Source organism: Sturnus vulgaris, chromosome 1, assembly GCF_052056855.1.
Source record: "Sturnus vulgaris isolate bStuVul1 chromosome 1, bStuVul1.hap1, whole genome shotgun sequence".
In the NCBI taxonomy this organism is placed as follows: Eukaryota; Metazoa; Chordata; class Aves; order Passeriformes; family Sturnidae; genus Sturnus; species Sturnus vulgaris.
Genome location: NC_142243.1, coordinates 110,539,227 through 110,556,319, shown reverse-complemented (window position 1 = coordinate 110,556,319; position 17,093 = coordinate 110,539,227). Strand labels below are relative to the sequence as shown.

General features: G+C 44.0%; 1 protein-coding gene across 8 annotated transcripts in view; it reads right to left on the bottom strand.

Moving 5' to 3' along the window:
• LOC148225406 (uncharacterized) overlaps positions 1-13,836 on the bottom strand; it is a 67,685-nt gene extending 53,849 nt beyond the window's left edge. For 7 of the 8 annotated variants that reach the window (XR_015807117.1, XR_015807118.1, XR_015807116.1 and 4 more), the window contains exon 1: positions 13,676-13,836. Coding sequence is in view for 3 of the 8 variants with exons in the window: in XM_088174089.1 (XP_088030215.1) it covers positions 13,676-13,795 (120 nt within the window). In the remaining 5 variants the exon portion in view is untranslated. Of the gene's footprint in view, positions 1-2,365; positions 2,877-13,675 lie in introns of those variants that run through there. The other variant, XR_015807126.1, reaches the window with a different exon arrangement.
• Between the last annotated feature and the right edge of the window lie 3,257 nt (positions 13,837-17,093).

The following is a 17,093-nucleotide window of genomic DNA, read 5'->3' as shown; positions in this document are numbered from 1 at the left end:
AAACCTAGTGATTCATTATGAGCACAGGCTCAGTCTATCATAACTTCATAACTCAGGCTCCAAACATCCTGAAACACATGGGCAGTTCCGATCCCATTTCTGGTCTAGCCAAATCTGTGGTTGAACTGGTCTTTTAATATTAATTTTGAGGAGCTTGGCTTTGCAACCAGTAGATTTTGTTTTTCTATAGAAAACTATGATGGACATCACTCAGAGTGTATGAGCTTTGGCTTACATCTGGTCTTCAACAGTAAGGATATTTTTTTGAGAGTTAAGTGAACTACCATAAGATCTGCAGTACCATATTTTTCCTGATGATGTTGACTACTTATTTTTCCATCAGGATGGAACTATAGTAAGTGTTATCTCCTCTATGATGTCTCTAAATAAGATGTTGCAATACTTCTATTGGAGACTGCCTAGAATACTCAGCCAAGAGCAGAGCACCACTGCAGCAGGCACAAGGCATATATATGTAATAAGAAACTTAATGCTGTAAAAAAGTACCCATCAGTGAATCCCATTCATCACTTGTGCACCAGCCTCAGTGGGACTTGTTTTCTTCTTGCATGGGGAACACATGCTTTCAAAACCTCATTAGGGAGGAGACTGGGGATGCCAGAAAGTATTTTTGCTCTCTCTATCATGTTATTGTTGTTATTTTGTTTGAGGGTTATTTTTGCTGAGGGAATGGACTGTCAAACTCTCACTGGTGGAAGTTCCTGCCAGTCACTTCTGAATATCACATTCCATTCCAGCCCTTCAGTGCTTGCTTCCCTTTCTCTGAGTACCATCATACACAAGGCAACATGTTTTTCAAGCTGCCTGCATCTGCCATTGAAACTCCCATACTTTAGTTAAAAACTAAAAGTAAATGAAGGATATGGAGTATCAATGGGAGGTAGCACTCAAGCTGATGGTGCAGCAGTGTTAATTACACAATACTTTTATTGAGCAATTCAGTGGTAATTCTTACTGCTATTCCTCCTTAATAAGATCCATTGTGCACCATAAAATAGTAACTAGGACACAGTTTGTATTCCACATGCATCTCATATCTCTTTAGCAGGTTCTTCCATATCCATAATCTCATCATTATTACTATTACCCTCAGAAGACAGTTGACTTGCATTAATCAGACAGGCTGCCATTCCCTTGCCAGATTTTCTGCAGTTTTATTGTGCTTTTGGACATTTTAATTAACTTGAAAAATTAATTAAAAATCTTACCTTATTAATATCTCCTACCTTCCCCCTACTCAGTAATCCATTAGCACTGTTTATCATCACTGACCATTCAATTCCAGAATGGTCTTGTAATGGAAGAGCACACCAGAATGCCCAGATAATGCTGAAATGATGGGGTGACTCGAGACATCTCTAAAGTGCTCGATTTTGTCTTTTACTTAAAGTACACATGACTATCTGAGAAGCAAAACCAAACGGCTACACCTCATTAAAGACAGTTCCAAATCCTTTCCACTCACAACCCAGCGTAAATGCTCAGATCTTTCTTCCATGCTTGTACAGTTTGTTGGAGGTTGCCAAAGAATGGATTGAAGGAAATTAAATGAAAGCCAACTCACTGAGAGGTGCCATGACACATCCCTGAAACATGGTCACCAACCATACTAGTTACAATTTTACAATGTTCTTTATGAAAAAAAAGAAAATTAAACAGAGAGCTATAGAAATTAATAAGGACCCCATGGAAATTACTCTTAAAACATATGCAGTTTAATAGAGAAAAAACCCTTTCTACTGGTATTTTTAAAATAAGCTGCAGAACTCTGTAAAGAACAGTTACCTCAACGTGAAATTCTTTAGGGTAGTTTAAAATTCACAAGAGATTGCAATTTTTTGTACAGAAAATAAAGTGCTTATCAGAAAGGGCATTTTTCGTGCATTTTTGTCTTTAGTGCCACATTTCCATCAATTGCCCAGCACTATTAATATGAATAAATCATGATTACACTGGCATGAGCAGTTCCACTGGGCCAGCTGGACTAACAGCAAAGAAGAGCACACCGTGCCACAAGGGTGCACACGCTTGTCCTCAACGCTTCTGTTGGAGGTGCCACCTGGGATCTCACCTCAGCTCCTCAGCTCATACACTGGGTGATGCCCAGACTGAAAGATTTGGAAATAAGTCAGAAGACTTTTGATTCAGTGCACCATTATGTTGAATTGCCTCCTTTTAGTGACCATCAGATCAGTGGAGTCACTACAAACTACCTCACCTTTAAAACTTACTCAGTGTTGTATATTAATCTTCTGTTAAGAAAGACCAAGACACACCTGAGCCAATTCCTCAGATTTTAGGAACAGGAGTCCTCAAGCTGATGAAGTGAGAGATGATCACTCACCTTGGAAGAGCTCATCTCCCTTTCCCCTGGGAAGGAGAAACACAGCACCTGTTACTGTAGCCATCCACATAGGGTCATCTATAGGGAAAATTAAAAATAAAGCCAGGCTCCTACAAACATCACTTGTGATGCTGAACATCTTTCACAAAGAAATAGAGCCAGCTGGAAACCTGGTGAGATTTGAGCTTTACTTTCCTAACAGTAAGGGAAGCTTGTCCCATGGTAAAAGCATTTGGCCCATGGCTTAGGAGATGTGGGTTAAATTCCACTCATGGGTATCCTGTGCATGCAAATAATTTAGATATTGCCTGTCATGTTGCTCACCTGTAGCCAGAGCCATGTAAGCAGATCTAACTAACACTACTGATCAACGGCAAGAACTAGCAGCAGAGGAAAAGTGAACTCTTTAATGAAAATTTAAACCAAAAATTGTTAAATTGTTCCCAATAGATGAAATATAAATATTCCGAGCAAGCACAGCACACCTGCAACTCCTCCCAAACAGGACAATTCCAAGAGCTCTCTGTAAATGACGATCCAAGAAAGAGATCTCCAAACTGCCCATAGTCTTATCATTCCAAGAACAAAGAATTTGGGTTTTAATTGCTGTCACAGTTTCATACACAAAGGCATTCACCCACTCTTCATCCAAGTAAATACTAATTTTACCAGAAGACAAAGGAATGACCAGTATGACTCAAATCCTAGCAAAAAGCACTTTGAGGTAGTTTAAAGGCACACATCCTACCACAGCCAGGAGGGAGGCTTCTGAATTATTTAGTAACCTGAGGTCTTCCAAAAGGAGAAGAAACTCATTGCCCAGTTTCATGGGACTTAGATGAAGATGTGTGGGTAGGAGGATTAGATATTTATTCACCATGGACTTTGATAAATTATTTATGGTTCAACTGCGACTAATAAGTTCGTTGAATGGTGAAATCTCTGTAGTAAGAAAATAGAAATGTTTCTTCTGTCGACTGCCCAGGTGAGGACCCAAACTCATCAAGGGAAACACAGATTGCATTTTGTAAAAATCAGAAAACTGAAGCCAGAAAACTTCATAGCAGTGGACAAAAGTATTCTGCTTCATAGTTATCATTATGAACCCAGTCTGACCTGGTGTATGGTGAAACACCAGAGTTACTAAAATAAGCCTGGACCACTGGATCAGACAGGTGCTCTGCTCAGTGCCACAATGCTCCCCACACAAAGGTGAGAGAGACAAAGAAAGTGTCCTGTTCTTACACTGAGCAAGTGAAAAACGTGAAAAAGTGAATCCTGCTCCAAACCCAGTCAGAGCACTTTCACCCATGAGTGCAGAAGGGAAGGGAGTTCTCCACTAATGCTGCTAAATGTAGAGGCAAAATTTATGCACATCCTAAATAGTGTATCTTTCTCATTCTTTTAAAATAGATGGCCCAGAGGCCTTCCTTAAACCCCCTGTCCTGCTGTCCTTTTGAACTAACCCCATTTATACTCTCAGTTGCCCGTGCACATTGTCAAGCAATAGTGACATCAAGTGGCCTGATCGCCAGCATTTTTGTTTCCCTGCTCATCCCAAGGGCAGATATTGATCGTCATCAATCCTTTGTGCAAACAGATCTGAAATAAATCCAGTATCAGACATTTATCCTGTGGAGGGTATTGCTCATCAACTTGATTTAAGTTATGTTTATATGTGAGTAAAGTGTGATTTACAAGAGACCTTCCAACTTTTCACTGTATGGTAGTTTAAAAGTTCTCTATCAGAAATATACCTGTATAATCCTGACAGTAAGAAGATTAAGAGCCACCCTCTTTCATCTGATATATAGCACAAGAGCAATGCAGCAGGAATGAGGATTATTTATTGTTTGAAATCCATGAGTGCCTAGTATCCACCAGCGGAGATCAGGACTGTGTTGTGCTAGACACTGCAAACACATGAGGAAAAATGTTCCAGCAGCAAGGGACCTTGGAGCCTCCCCAATGAGAAATGAAAAGGGCAGAAGCAGTTAGAAGGTAGGAAAGCACAAATCTATGAAGAGGCAGAAGCAACATAGTAGTGTAGTCCTTCCCCAACAGGTTCTGAGGAATAAGGAGGCATAAAACCCTTTTATATGGTGACACAACCCCTAAAAATATGAAGGCTTGTTGTGATGGCAAAACTGTCATTGTTGGATGGAACATTTTCCTCCACGCTCTTTCATCAGTAACTGTGATGGTGTATGTGAAGGATATTTCACCACACTTTCAGGGGTTTCAGAAACTTTCAGGTTTGGGCAGTAGTGGACAAGGTGAAAAGCAAGTTGAGGAAGGTGATAAATACCACAAGCATACCATCCTTAACCTAGTAATGGCAAGCATTAGATCATGGAAGACACAAGAGAACTTGAGTAAAAACCATGAATAAGGGTGATGAGAAGGAAAATGGTATATGACCAGGGATGCTTTTGCCTCTCACATTAAAGGTGGTGGCCTCAGCCATATGACAGCACAGCTTCTCTCATCTGACTGCAGCTGAACAACCTCCAAACTGGTCACCAGGCACATACCTGGAGCCCTGGTTGCCAGAGTGGCTTGGGGCCTCTGCTGTGCACCTTCAAAGATACTGATGGGCACGCTGGTTAACTGGCACCTGGCACTGATTCCTCATCTTGTGCTAAAACCACACCTTGCTGTGGAGGTACATCCATGGGACCACTTGGCTCTTTTGCATCAGAAGTGCAGTATGAGGGAGCTGGATTTCCCGCTAGAGGAAAGTTTAAGGAGCCAGGTTGACTATGGACTTGTCTCATGTTTCTTTCTGTTTCCTGATATTTAAATAGCCAGATTCCCATTCCTTATCCCCATATTGAGAAGTTAGCAGGTTTGCATACCAGTGTCTACAGGTAAAGAAGCCCATTTATGGGTGCTCAAGGCCCCGAGTCCAGCTAAGAAGTGTCTCATGGCACACAGCAACAAGGCCCAGAGTGACTTGTATGGCACATGCACAGCACACACAGTGCCACGGCCACAGAAAGAGGCCCTTGGAGCTGGGAGGCCCAGATTACAGGTCCCACCACCCCATGCTGACAGACAGCCCTGGTTATAGCTAAGTGCAGGTGCAAGTGAGAGAGCATGTTCCCCATTATTAGTTATTCACCATGTGTGCTCCAACATTCATTAGTCTCCTGTTTAACCAGAGTTATTCAAGTAAGGAGCAGTGACAATACCATATGACTTGTGTGAACACACACATGGTGAATAATGAATAGTGGATATCCAAAGTGAGCCTCTCACTGGACTGAAAATGCTTCATCCAAGCTGTTTAACAAATACTTATAACAAATACTTATTAACAAATATTCCCATTGACAGAAATTGGACCTTGTTGAAGAATACCTGATGCATGCACAGAAGAAAAAAATACACACCACCAGCCCTGCAATTCACTCAATTTATTCACTGTGAATAATCTCAGTAGGCTCTACTTTCCTGCAACTATGGGAATCCTCCCTTGGATCCACAAGAGGAGGAAATACAGCTTTATATATCTACACACTATTCTTTTTTGTTGCTGTTATGGCTTTTTGTAGTATTCTAGACAGTGGTAGTGCTGAAATAACTTCCTCTGATAGCAGACTGTTAAATGGAGGCACTGCAGAAAAGTAGGACAGCGTTGCAGCCACACAGGGAATCATTCAACCTTTCAGGTTTCAAAGGGAGGGATGTTCCTCCCAGAAGCAAGCTGCCCAAATAGGATGCAGGGACTATGCAAAATGAATGGAGATTCCTGGGCACAGACTCGTTCCATCATTCATGTCTATTAGGGGATGACATTTACTCTGGCTTTCTCATGTTAGGTTGTCATATCATGTTGAATTCAGTACTCGACCTCAAAATGAGTGGTGGCAGAATCAGAATGGCGAGACAGCTAACAATGAGCTGGAAATTATCTCTTACAAAGCAAAAAAAAAAAAAAAAAAAAAAAAAAAAAAAAAAAAAAAAAAAAAAAAAAAACCAAAAACAAAACACCAAAACAACAACAATAAACAACAATAAAAACAAAACAACCAAAAAACCCTACAAACTAAAGCTAGCAATATCTCTCGATTTTTAGAACAGGTAGGCTGGGCAGATACTCACAGACTATGTGTGAATGCATAGCAGCTCCAAAACTGCCCCAAACAGCTTAGGGGAGCCGCTTAGGAGAAACTAATGTGTAAGACTTCCAAGGCAATCAAAACCATAGCACGGTCTGAAATGGTAGCATCTTCTACATTGTGTTCTGCCACAAAGTGCTACAAGCCTTGAATAAAATCACAGAGACACAAGCTGAAAGTGAAGACCTGTAGCCACAGCTTGATCTCAAGGTAAAGGATCTCACCTCACCAGAAGGATCCAGGATAGTGTTATAAACCAAATTTTCATATCCCCTGCCATCTGACACAGCACAGAGCATCATCCTTGGAAAATATATAACCTAGAAGAAATAGAAATATATAGACCCAGGATGCCAAAAGAATTTTCTCTTTGCAATTAGGATCGACTTTCATTCTTAACATACCTCTTTGGTCCATTTAATTTCATATTGCTCTGTTTTGTTTTGTGCACAGGAGCCATGGGTAGAGCTGCAGATAGAGGGGGAAAATCCCAGGGCTGTGTTAAAAAAAATCCAGATGTAAAGCAAAATGGATTAATACACTTTTCTACAAAGTGGTAAAATGAAAACACATCTGATGGACTTCCACACAGTTTGCCTCAGGCAAAGAGCATTCCATTAAAATAAAAATACATTTGGTTAAAGCAAATTAAATGTTCCCAAGAAGGAATAGTTTGAGGTCAAAGGTGAAGCCACTTTACTTGCACACATGTTTTCAATCTGTTTGACCTCTGTGATCAGCAAAGCTCACATGTGCAAAGGGGAAGAAGCTTAAAAGAGATTGGGAAGAGTAAAAAAAATAAAATACAAAGAAATGCATAAAAGATCTGCATAATATAGTTGTAAACTCTCTGTACTAAAAGAGGAAAGGTTGTGCAGAGTTTTTCTGTGATCCTGCTCTAGGTGATAAAAGGCCTGGAAGATCTTGGCCATATTGCAGAATAATGTTTCTTCTCATCAGCTGGGACAGAAAAATGACTTAAGCTGTTGTGGCAGGGGCTTGTGTGCCTGGTGGTGAATGGTCCTGAAAAGACCCTAGAGAAGTGGATCAGAGATAAGAAAAAGAGCAAGTGAAAGACTTTTTGTTGAACCAATGCTCCATTTCATGCACACCTCCCAATGAACGTGCTCTGGCTTCTCTCTTGCATGCCAATTTTTGAGGCAGGTTTTTGTCCAATAAAGCAGGAGACTGGGGCAATCAGGCAGAGGACAGAACACTGATGTTTTGTTGGGCAGCAGCTTCCAACATAATTTTTGCTGTGGCTTAAATCCACAAGGGATAAGCAGTGCATGTCCTGCCTCCTTTATGAGACTAACATAACGTATGGTCTTACTCCTGCACTCTGGAGTGTCTCCTTGGCAGACAGGGGAGATAGGTTGGGCAGGGAAAATAGGATTGTGTGTTTTGCCTCAGCTTCCTCCCTTCCTCTCCTCTACTCTCTAACAGACGCCATGAGTCAGAATCTTCATATGCACAATGTGAAAATTTTGAACCCACTCTCAATTATGTCCAAAGAGAAGCAAAAAAGCCAAACCAACCTCAGCTAAGGTTTTCCTGGAGTTTGCTCACTTCAGCTTATATAGCCCATAATGCTACAAACTACAGACCCTTTTATTGCCAGCCATGGGTTTACAATGCCTGCTAACACTGCCTGCTCCCTGCCAGCCAGCATTTAACTGGCTTTCCCAGCTAGCTTTCCCCTGCAGCTCAGGGGAAAGAGGAGTTGAGAGAGGAGCCTCTCAGTGATGGCTGTGCCTTGCAGCTGAGCCTTTAATCAGGTCAACAAGAATGGATCTTGCTCCACGCTCCCAATGGAAGGCTGTCACATGAGCATGGACTAGAAGACCACAGATCTTTTGGACAAACTAGGCTTACCCAAAAGCCATTGGTTTGTTAGACTGCTGTTTCGAAGCCAGTCAATTCAGCTACTCAATCTTTCACAACTTATCTCTTTGCTGTGGGTTAGCAAATCCATTGGCCTCTCTCCATCTGTGGCAGCTGTGTTACTGCCTGTATTGCTGCAGGAAAGAAAGGTGCACAACATCTTTCCCAGGTTCTTACTGCAGATTGGTGCGTGCAGAGTGCTGCAGCTGCAGGTTGCAGCCCTGGTGGCTCGCTACCCACCACACTCTAGCAGGCACCAGCGTGGCCAGTGAATCTGCTCTGCAGGGGCCCAGGCTCAGCTGGGGGGCTTGGGGCTCACCTGGGCTTGGGAGGCTTGAGTGGCATTTCCACGGGGACTTTCAGCATTCTTTCTTCTCCTCAGCTGCTGCAAAGCTGCAGATAACCACAAATGCATTTTTCAAAAGGAAAGTGTGTCTGTATCTCCGCTAACTCCTGATCAAGAACAGCAGCTCTGTGTTAGCCACAAAATTATGTTCTCACTGCTCCCAAAATCCCAAAACCAGTGTGGATGACAGGACCTGAATAAAAGTCAACTATGCAATATGAGTTAAAATCAGACGAAAATCTGGAAGGCAGTGTTCAGAGCGTGCACAAAGTTCTAATGCATGCTTCAGCTGCAAATCAATCCCAAACTTCTGACCAAAATTAACCCTGCTTTGAGTCAGTCCCAAAGCTCACGCCCCAGAGCTTTGGGGCAGTGGGGATCTTGAAATCAGGCTTGAATCATCTGCAAGATCAATGCTATTTCCACCTTACTCGATGGCAGTAATGCATCCAGAAGGGATTTGCTACGCCTTTTGGAGTAGCCAGGATCTGGGAGGTCAGCCTTTTTATTAACGGGCAAGTCTGTGCCACGTGAGGAACAGCAGAATTTACACTTGCCATCTGCAAAATGAATTACATGTTCCAGGCATCTGCAGCTTCATAAATTATAACACAGTGTCAACAGTGCACCTGTGAGGAGATTTTAGACAACAGGAGCAAAGGAACTGCCAGTGCACCAAGGGGATGCGCAGGCAGGAACGCTGGGAAGGCATTTGGCTGCTACCTCCTTCTGCTTGCCCGAGCTTTTCCCTGCTGCATGTCCAGCCGCCAGCAGATTTGCAGCACCAAGAGTCACAGAGAGGGCAGACTTTTATCAGCCTTTTAAACGCCAGGCTCCTTGCTGTAATGAGGCGTGGGGATGAGGCTGTGCTTGGCCTTCCTCTGTGGTCCCCTTGAGCAGGACTGGTGAGGGGCCCCTGGGGGAGAGGGGGCAGGCAGGGGGGCCGGGGGCTGGGGTTTTGCATATGAGATTAAGGAACGAAGATCCCGGTCGTTTCGCTTTTATCTGTCTGTGCGCTGTAGCGCTGAAGTCTCTGCTTTCCCTGTGTTATGTTCAGCGTGCAGAGTGACTCATCTGCAAGCGCAAATTACCTTGCTAAAGTATTCTTAGGAGAAATAATTAGCCACAAGCACCTCCTCTCCAGCCTCCTGTATGTGCCTCCGGGGACTGGGGCGCTTGACATAAATCATTTAGTCCCGAGCCCTAGCACACACCTTTCCCAAAGGACTCCATAATTGGCAAAGTAGTTGCCAGCCGGGTTTAAAGTGATTTGAAATTGTTTTCCATACAGCCTTGCTGATAGCAAAAGGTTTCCCCCTTTCCTGAAGCCTGAGTTACAGTAACATGATTGGATGTAACCCGTTATTCAGTTCAAGCTGTGATTCTGATACAGTATAGACAATATAAATTCCCCAGAGCTCTGTGAGGCCACCTCAATGGTCCATTTAAGTCCAATTCAATTAGGCTCACTATAGTTCTTAGGATTTCTTAGGTATGTTTGCAGCAGCCTTGGGGTTTGAATGTGAGAACAGTATTCATCTAGGAGTTTTAAATTAGGTCTCAGGTGTCATCATTCTAAATGAATTATTACAGTGGTGTGTTCATGCCATTACAGGTAAGGTTATGTTAGTATCTCCACTCAGCCATATTAATGCACCGAGGGCTGGAGCTTGGTATGTAAGGTCCTTGCCTTACAGTGTCTGCTTTAACCTCTTCCTCAAAATAATCGGGCTGCCGGGCACCGAGCTGTGTTTAAAATCCGTGTAAATAGGTTGTTTACTTTCGGTTTCTACTGATTGTCAGCAATGTGAATTAGGAAGTGCTGTCACACCCGCAGCACTGCCAGTGCCCTTCCCTCCACACAGAGCTGGGGGAAAGGAGCCCTGCCCAGCCTGGCTCACCCTCACTGCCTATGGCAAATAGGTGTGCGGAGAGGAATGGAATGCTAGGATGGGAGAAGGAACAGGGGAAAGACTGCAAACCTTGCTCCTGCCTTTCTTTCAGCTGTTGGTTTTGGAGTCCTGGTTTTGCTTTATTTCCCTAGCCACAGCTCGTGGGGAAGGAAACATAAAGAAGATGTGCTTCATTTTGCTTTCCCCAGCTTTTCTCCATTTGTGTCTACATCTGATCTTCCTCTGGCATTTAATGCTCCTCTCAGTGCTTTCAGGAATGAGAGTGGCAAGGGAAGGGAGGCACTTCAGCTAGCCAAATGACCCCTCCATATTTCATGTCTACACATGGACACCATTTGATTCCTATAACAAGGCAATGCAAATACCAGTGATGTAGATGAAGCTTACTTCAAAGAAGGAAAAAAGAAGAAGTAGATAAGGTGATTAATTTTTAGCAGGGAACTCTGAAAGTCTAAACTGGCATTTGGATTCAATCCTGAGACTAGATTTAAAGGTCAAAGATAACATGTCTTTATTGGCCTGTATGTCGAAATTATTTTCATTGTTTTACTCTGGTCCCATCTAGTGGCTCCAACAGAAAGTGGAAGACCTTCACTGTTTCTCTATCAACTAGAAAAGCGATAGTCCCACTAAGGCAGAACAGAGAAGGGGCAGGGGATATTTCACAGGTGGAGACTTGAGAAACAAAGCAATCAGTTGGCCTTTACATAGTTTCACACCAGCTGTCAGGTCTCCTGGATCCAAGCCTCCTGAGACCCATATAGTACTTTCTAGAAGAGTATCCTACTTCTCAGAGCCATAACCTTCTCTGATTGTTTTTGTCCTGGAAATTTCACTTAGTTTATCTCCACTCTGATTTGCTACATATTGCTCCTGTGCTCCTGGGACAAACACGTCAATATTTTGCCTGTGTTATGTAGAGGAATAGTCAGAAGAAAAGACTCAAAATCTTTCCTCTGCTCTCTGTCATATCTTTGCTAGGGCAGACTGTAGCCCTAAGGTCCTTCTGAGATCAAATAAATGCCTCCAGGAAGAAAAGATCAAAGGAGAAAAAAGCTTAAGAAGTCACTAGTCTGGGTATTTCCTTCTATTAGAATGGCCCATCATGATTCAAGCAGTCTCCTGGGTTACAAAAATTATGGGGCACAGCACATTTCCCTGGGGACAGAGGCCCCCAGGTGAGAGAGAGCATCTGTATGGCAAATCCACACGGGCAGGACTCACTTTTTTCACCTATCTAGAAGAGAGTCAGACATAACCCACAGGCCAAGGAGCAAGATTAGTACCAATGATTTCCCAGATTCTCAGCAGGGCCTGTGGGCAGTACAGCATTAGCACAAGCTTCTGGGCATCTCACAGCCAGGGTTTTGGCTGAGCCCAGAGACATGGGATACATGAAGGTCACTGTTCCTCCAAAGGTATTTGGGGCACACGCTGAGGAATGGCTCTGCTCTTTCTGGACCTGAGCTGGAATATCCTGACTGCATCATTATGCCATTGGAGCTTCTCTGGGGGATTAACACTAACTGGGAGATGCCTGCACTGTGCACAGATGACCACTTAACCAAATATATTAGGTCACCTGCTAGGTGCTGGATATTTTTATTCATTTTCTTGTAGCTAGTTTCAATTTTTAATAATAAGTTTTGTCTCCTCATTTCTCCTTGGCATCACCCTTGGCATCACGCTTCTTTTAATACTGCTACTATTAAAGTACAATCAAGGTAACTTCAGAGTGTCACTCCTGGGACTGCCCTTTGTTTGCAGATACCCAAGGGAATTAGATCCAAATGACTTAGTCACATATGCAAATATCTTATTGACTCAAGGCTTCAGTGAAGGGGAATGTGATAAAAATAAATATCTCCTAAGGAACAAGGTTGATTTTGATTTGCAACTTTTTATCTTGTTTACTAGAACATTTTTTCTGGGAAAGCCTATGATTTCCTCAAGTTTTATTTAAGTAATTAATTATATTGATGTATTTGCTTTCCATTTAACTGAATTCTTTTGCTAGAAAAACTTTTGGAAGTTTAATCAAAGAAGAATTAGGAGGAAAACAGGTGCCTGTTTTATATCTTAGGTAGAACATTTCACAGAAGACAAATCTTGACATCCCCACAGAGCTAATCTAAAGCCAGACTGGCAATTGGGATAAAAAAGCCATACAAATGCTCCACAGCTCTGTTTTGGACTGCCAGATCTGGGAACCGTCTTCATTCATGAGGAGCTTCTGTTCAACTCAAGTATTGGAGAGGAGGAAAAGAGAACAAAAGTTGCTTTGCCTTTGTCTCTCTGCTGCAGCTTAAATTCCCCAAAAAAGGAGAAGTATACACAGGTTTGCCTAACACTGTACTGTCGGCAATCATCCTCTCTGGACAGACCCACTGCTCTAGGCTCACTGATGTTTGTCAAATATTGTCTGCATTGGGAGCACCTGAGGACACTTCCCAGCTCCCTAACTGGGCAGCCCAGTTACACACCAGCTGCTCATCTGGACAAGACCAGTCACATGCTGCTTTCCACACGCCCTGCTTGGCCCAGGAAGTGAGTGCAGGCTGGGGACGATGTGCTTTTCCTGGCTCCTTTCCTGGCGTCCTGCAGCTCAGCCCTGATGCATCCATGAGATGCAGCCTTCTCGTCCTGGCTGGACTCCCACTGCCCTCAGACCTCTGCATGCAGAGAAGATATTAACTCTTCTCTGTGAGGGGGGTGAGGCACTGGAAGAGATTGCCCAGAGAAGCTGTGGATGCTCCATCCCTGGAAGTGTTCAAGACCAGGTTGGATGTGGCTCTGAGCAACCTGGGCTAGTGGAAGGTGTCCCTGCCCGTGGCAGGGGAGTTGGAACTAGATGACCTTAAAGATCCTTCCAACCACCATTCCGTAATTCCAGGAGTCCATGAAGTGAGCAGCCACAGGAAATGTCAAAGACACTCTAAAGCTACCGCTGGGGGATCCCGCTAATTTCGTCACTGTTTCCTTCCATCATCAGTAAGTAGCTATCACAAACAATGCACAGCACCGACACCCATAGCATCCATACCTCACCCTCCCAGAATCCATACGGATCTTTTGCATGTGGCGGGGCTGCTCGCAGCCACTGGAAGCAGCAGATCTCGCAGTGGGTGTGAAAATTCGTGTTCCGCCATCCCGTAGCTACCATCGCTCCTCCGCCCGTGGCTTTCGGAGGGGTTCCACGGAACAACACTGACATCCAGTGGCCGCATCCACCCGGCCGAGCGTGGATTCCTGCTGCAGGAACGCCTCGGGAGCATTACAGATGCTCTGCCTTCATTATGGGAAGAAAACCTGGCGCTCAGAGAGCGCAGCCCTGAGGGACACGCGGGGCTCGCTTTTCCGCAGCAAATCTGCGCGATCCTGAAGGCAGCTGGAGAGGCGCAGGTCAGGCAGGGGAAATCAGAACCTGCCCGAAGAATGAGGGCAGAAACATTTTTGTGAGGGGGAGACAGTAATTCCGACGGGGAAGGTCATCTCTATGCCTCCGCCCACTAGCTCCACATAACCATAAAAGAGATGGGGAGTAGCGTCGCATGAGTGAAATTGTCCTGGGGTGTTTGGTGGTGTTTTTCCATCTCTTTGTTTCAAACCTCACAATTGTACCTGCAAATTGTCCAGCTGCAGTCTAGGGACTAAAAAAAAAAAAAAGGCAAATGATGTGATTCTCCTGATATCTGCCCATCACTGGAACCTTGGCTCCAAAATAGTGAGTACAGGGAAACAGGCAAAATCAAAGGGTCAGTGATGCTGCAACCTCTCTGACTTTTTTCCCCCAACAGTCCAGCTTTAGTGTAAATGATGACAAGAGCTACCCTTAAAAAGCTGACCTGAGGCTACGTCTGAGCTGGAAACCTCTATCTGTGGAAGCACATTGGTTTAAGCAGTGACATTTTTATTCCTGTTTTTTATTCCTGGTAAATCCCTAGAGCAGGATTAGCTGTACTAGCAAAAGTTCCTGTGAAGGAGTGATTGCAGGCGAGTTAACAGGCAGTAGTTTCGGCTCACTAGCAGTGCCTGGGGCAGCCCTAGCTCAGCCTCAGTGGCCTTTCCTCCTGACCCTCCTCCCTGTGCAGCTCAGCCCGTGAGCTGTGGCTGTGCTGGCAGACTCTGCGGCTGCACCAGCTCGGCTCTCCTGCTAAAAGAGACCCTTCATCATCACCCTTGCCTGTAAGATCCCTTATACAGCAGCAGCCCAGTATTTCCAAGAATAAGCATTTACTGGCAATAGAACTGATTACAAGTGCTACAAGGTAATTTGCCGTGACTCCTACGCCAATCTTTCCTCTCGTATGATCTACAATAGTAAAAAAATACTCAGTAGGTGGAAAAATGCCATCATAAAGGAGGGAGAAGGGCTCTGTGCACCTGAGTCATTCCTTGTGCATTAAAGATGAAGGATTGGAGTAACTATATGGGAAGTCACTTCCCAATTTCATTATCCTTGGCTGCACTGTAGATATCATAGCTCAAACATTTAAATAAGTTACATGGATGCTGAGGGAGGAATCCATGACCCATGAATGTTGAGAAGTGTTTTCTTGGGCCCTGAGAGGAAAAAAACCCGGATTAATTAAGGTAAATACTAGCTTTATTTCTATCTTTTTCAGTTGTTCCAGGGACATTCAGGATTGTCAGTGAATTGGAAAAAAAAAATCAATAACTAATTGAGAAGTAAACATTTGCTGTTACAGGTCATCCCCTGCAACCTCAAGCCACAGAAAGGCAACACTCTTCTTTTAAAATTTCAGTACCTCAGGCTGGTTTAAGACATTGACAGGACTTTAGTAGATCACCACAACCTTCCACATGGCAGATTTGAGGGAAAATAGAAACTACAGATCTCCTGCCCCTCATAACAGCGCCTGGGACACTCTCCTTGCTCCGGCCCTGCTCATATCTCCTAAGAATTACTTTCTTTCTAGAAATACTGGAAGAAGTTTTTTTCAGTAGCAGTGAACATTTTGGGGATGCCATGGGCATGTGGAGCTGAACTGATCCTGCATGAGACAGGACCAGGACAGATGCCTCCTCCAGAGACAACTCTTCTTTCATGGAATCACATCACATCCTCCTGATGATAAAATGACTTTTTACCACTGCCACTGTCAGAATTACCATTGCAGGCTGCCCTGGCAGGCAGGCAGCGGGAAGTGCCCCAACCTCATCATGGAGCTACTTCCATTGCAGAGCACCCACAACTGATCCATGTGGAGGACAAAGAGAAGGAGAACAGACTCTGCTTTTCCACCCCTCACTTAGGAGCTGCAGTAAAAGGTGGACCAACCCAGACTGTAAAAAAAACTTTCTCACATAAGTTGCTTGTTTAACAGTGTTGGCTACTGCTGCTGTCTTCCATCCCCAAGCTTAGCAGGGAAAAACCCATGGGAAACCAGCTGCTGCTAGATGTGCAGCAGCTCCAGCCAGGGGCCCAGGTCAGCAACAGTGGTGGTAATGTGCCAGGACTCCTGGAGCCGGGGTACAGCTGTCAGCATAAGATCTGGGTGCCAAAATTACACCAGCACCTCATTAACCTGGAGAGGCAGCTCTGTGCAGCAAAGGAGGCAGGGATGGCCGAGGAGGAAGAGGCCAGGCTGCTGCTCGGGTGTCAAATCACAGGCAATAATTGACAGCTACATGCTGGCAGGCAGCAGTGAAGGAGAAATCTGTATACTTGTCCTCCCAACATGAGGAAAGAACTGCATGGTTCTCTAACAACCTCATTTCAACATCCTCTTCCTTTTCATATGTGTAATAGCTACCAGCAGCATCTCCTGTCAATTGCTGACAAAGGATCCCACCTGGCACTGTGCAGATGCTGCCTCATGAACAACAGGCCACCAGGAGAGAGGTGTTGAGCGTTGGAAGATTTATAGGAATCAAATTCTCCTCTATAAAAGAGAAAAAAATGTGGGTGGCAAGAACAAAAAGGATGAGAATAGCAAAAGAAAAGACTGGGAGGAAAACCTGCTGTGAGGAAATACAAGAGGAATAAACTTACAAGAAAGAAGTCAGTGGCCCAACCAGACTGATGTGGTGAGTTTGGTCCCCTCTTTTGCTTTTAAACTACGTCAAGATTTTCAGTCAAGAATACTGCCTGCAGCTGGAGGTCTGAATTTGCATGGATAGTTCCTACAGTTCCTTTCAATTCATAAGATTTCCAAGTAGTTGTCATTTCCCTTCCCCAGGAAGGGCCTGTAGGTAAGAGGAAAGACCCATGCAGTGGTATTTTACCCAGGTACTTCTCAATCTTTCCTTTGTATCAATGTAAGTTCCAAATGTGCTTTTCCTCGCCTTTAAATGTCAGTAAGTGTGGATGTCAGATAGCACCATATCTATGACCACAGACACTACTCTACAATTTGTCTTCATTTTTCACCTTTTTGTTTTGTGGAAGCACAGCTTCTCTTGCTCACCTGGCAAACAGAGTCATCCGACATTACATT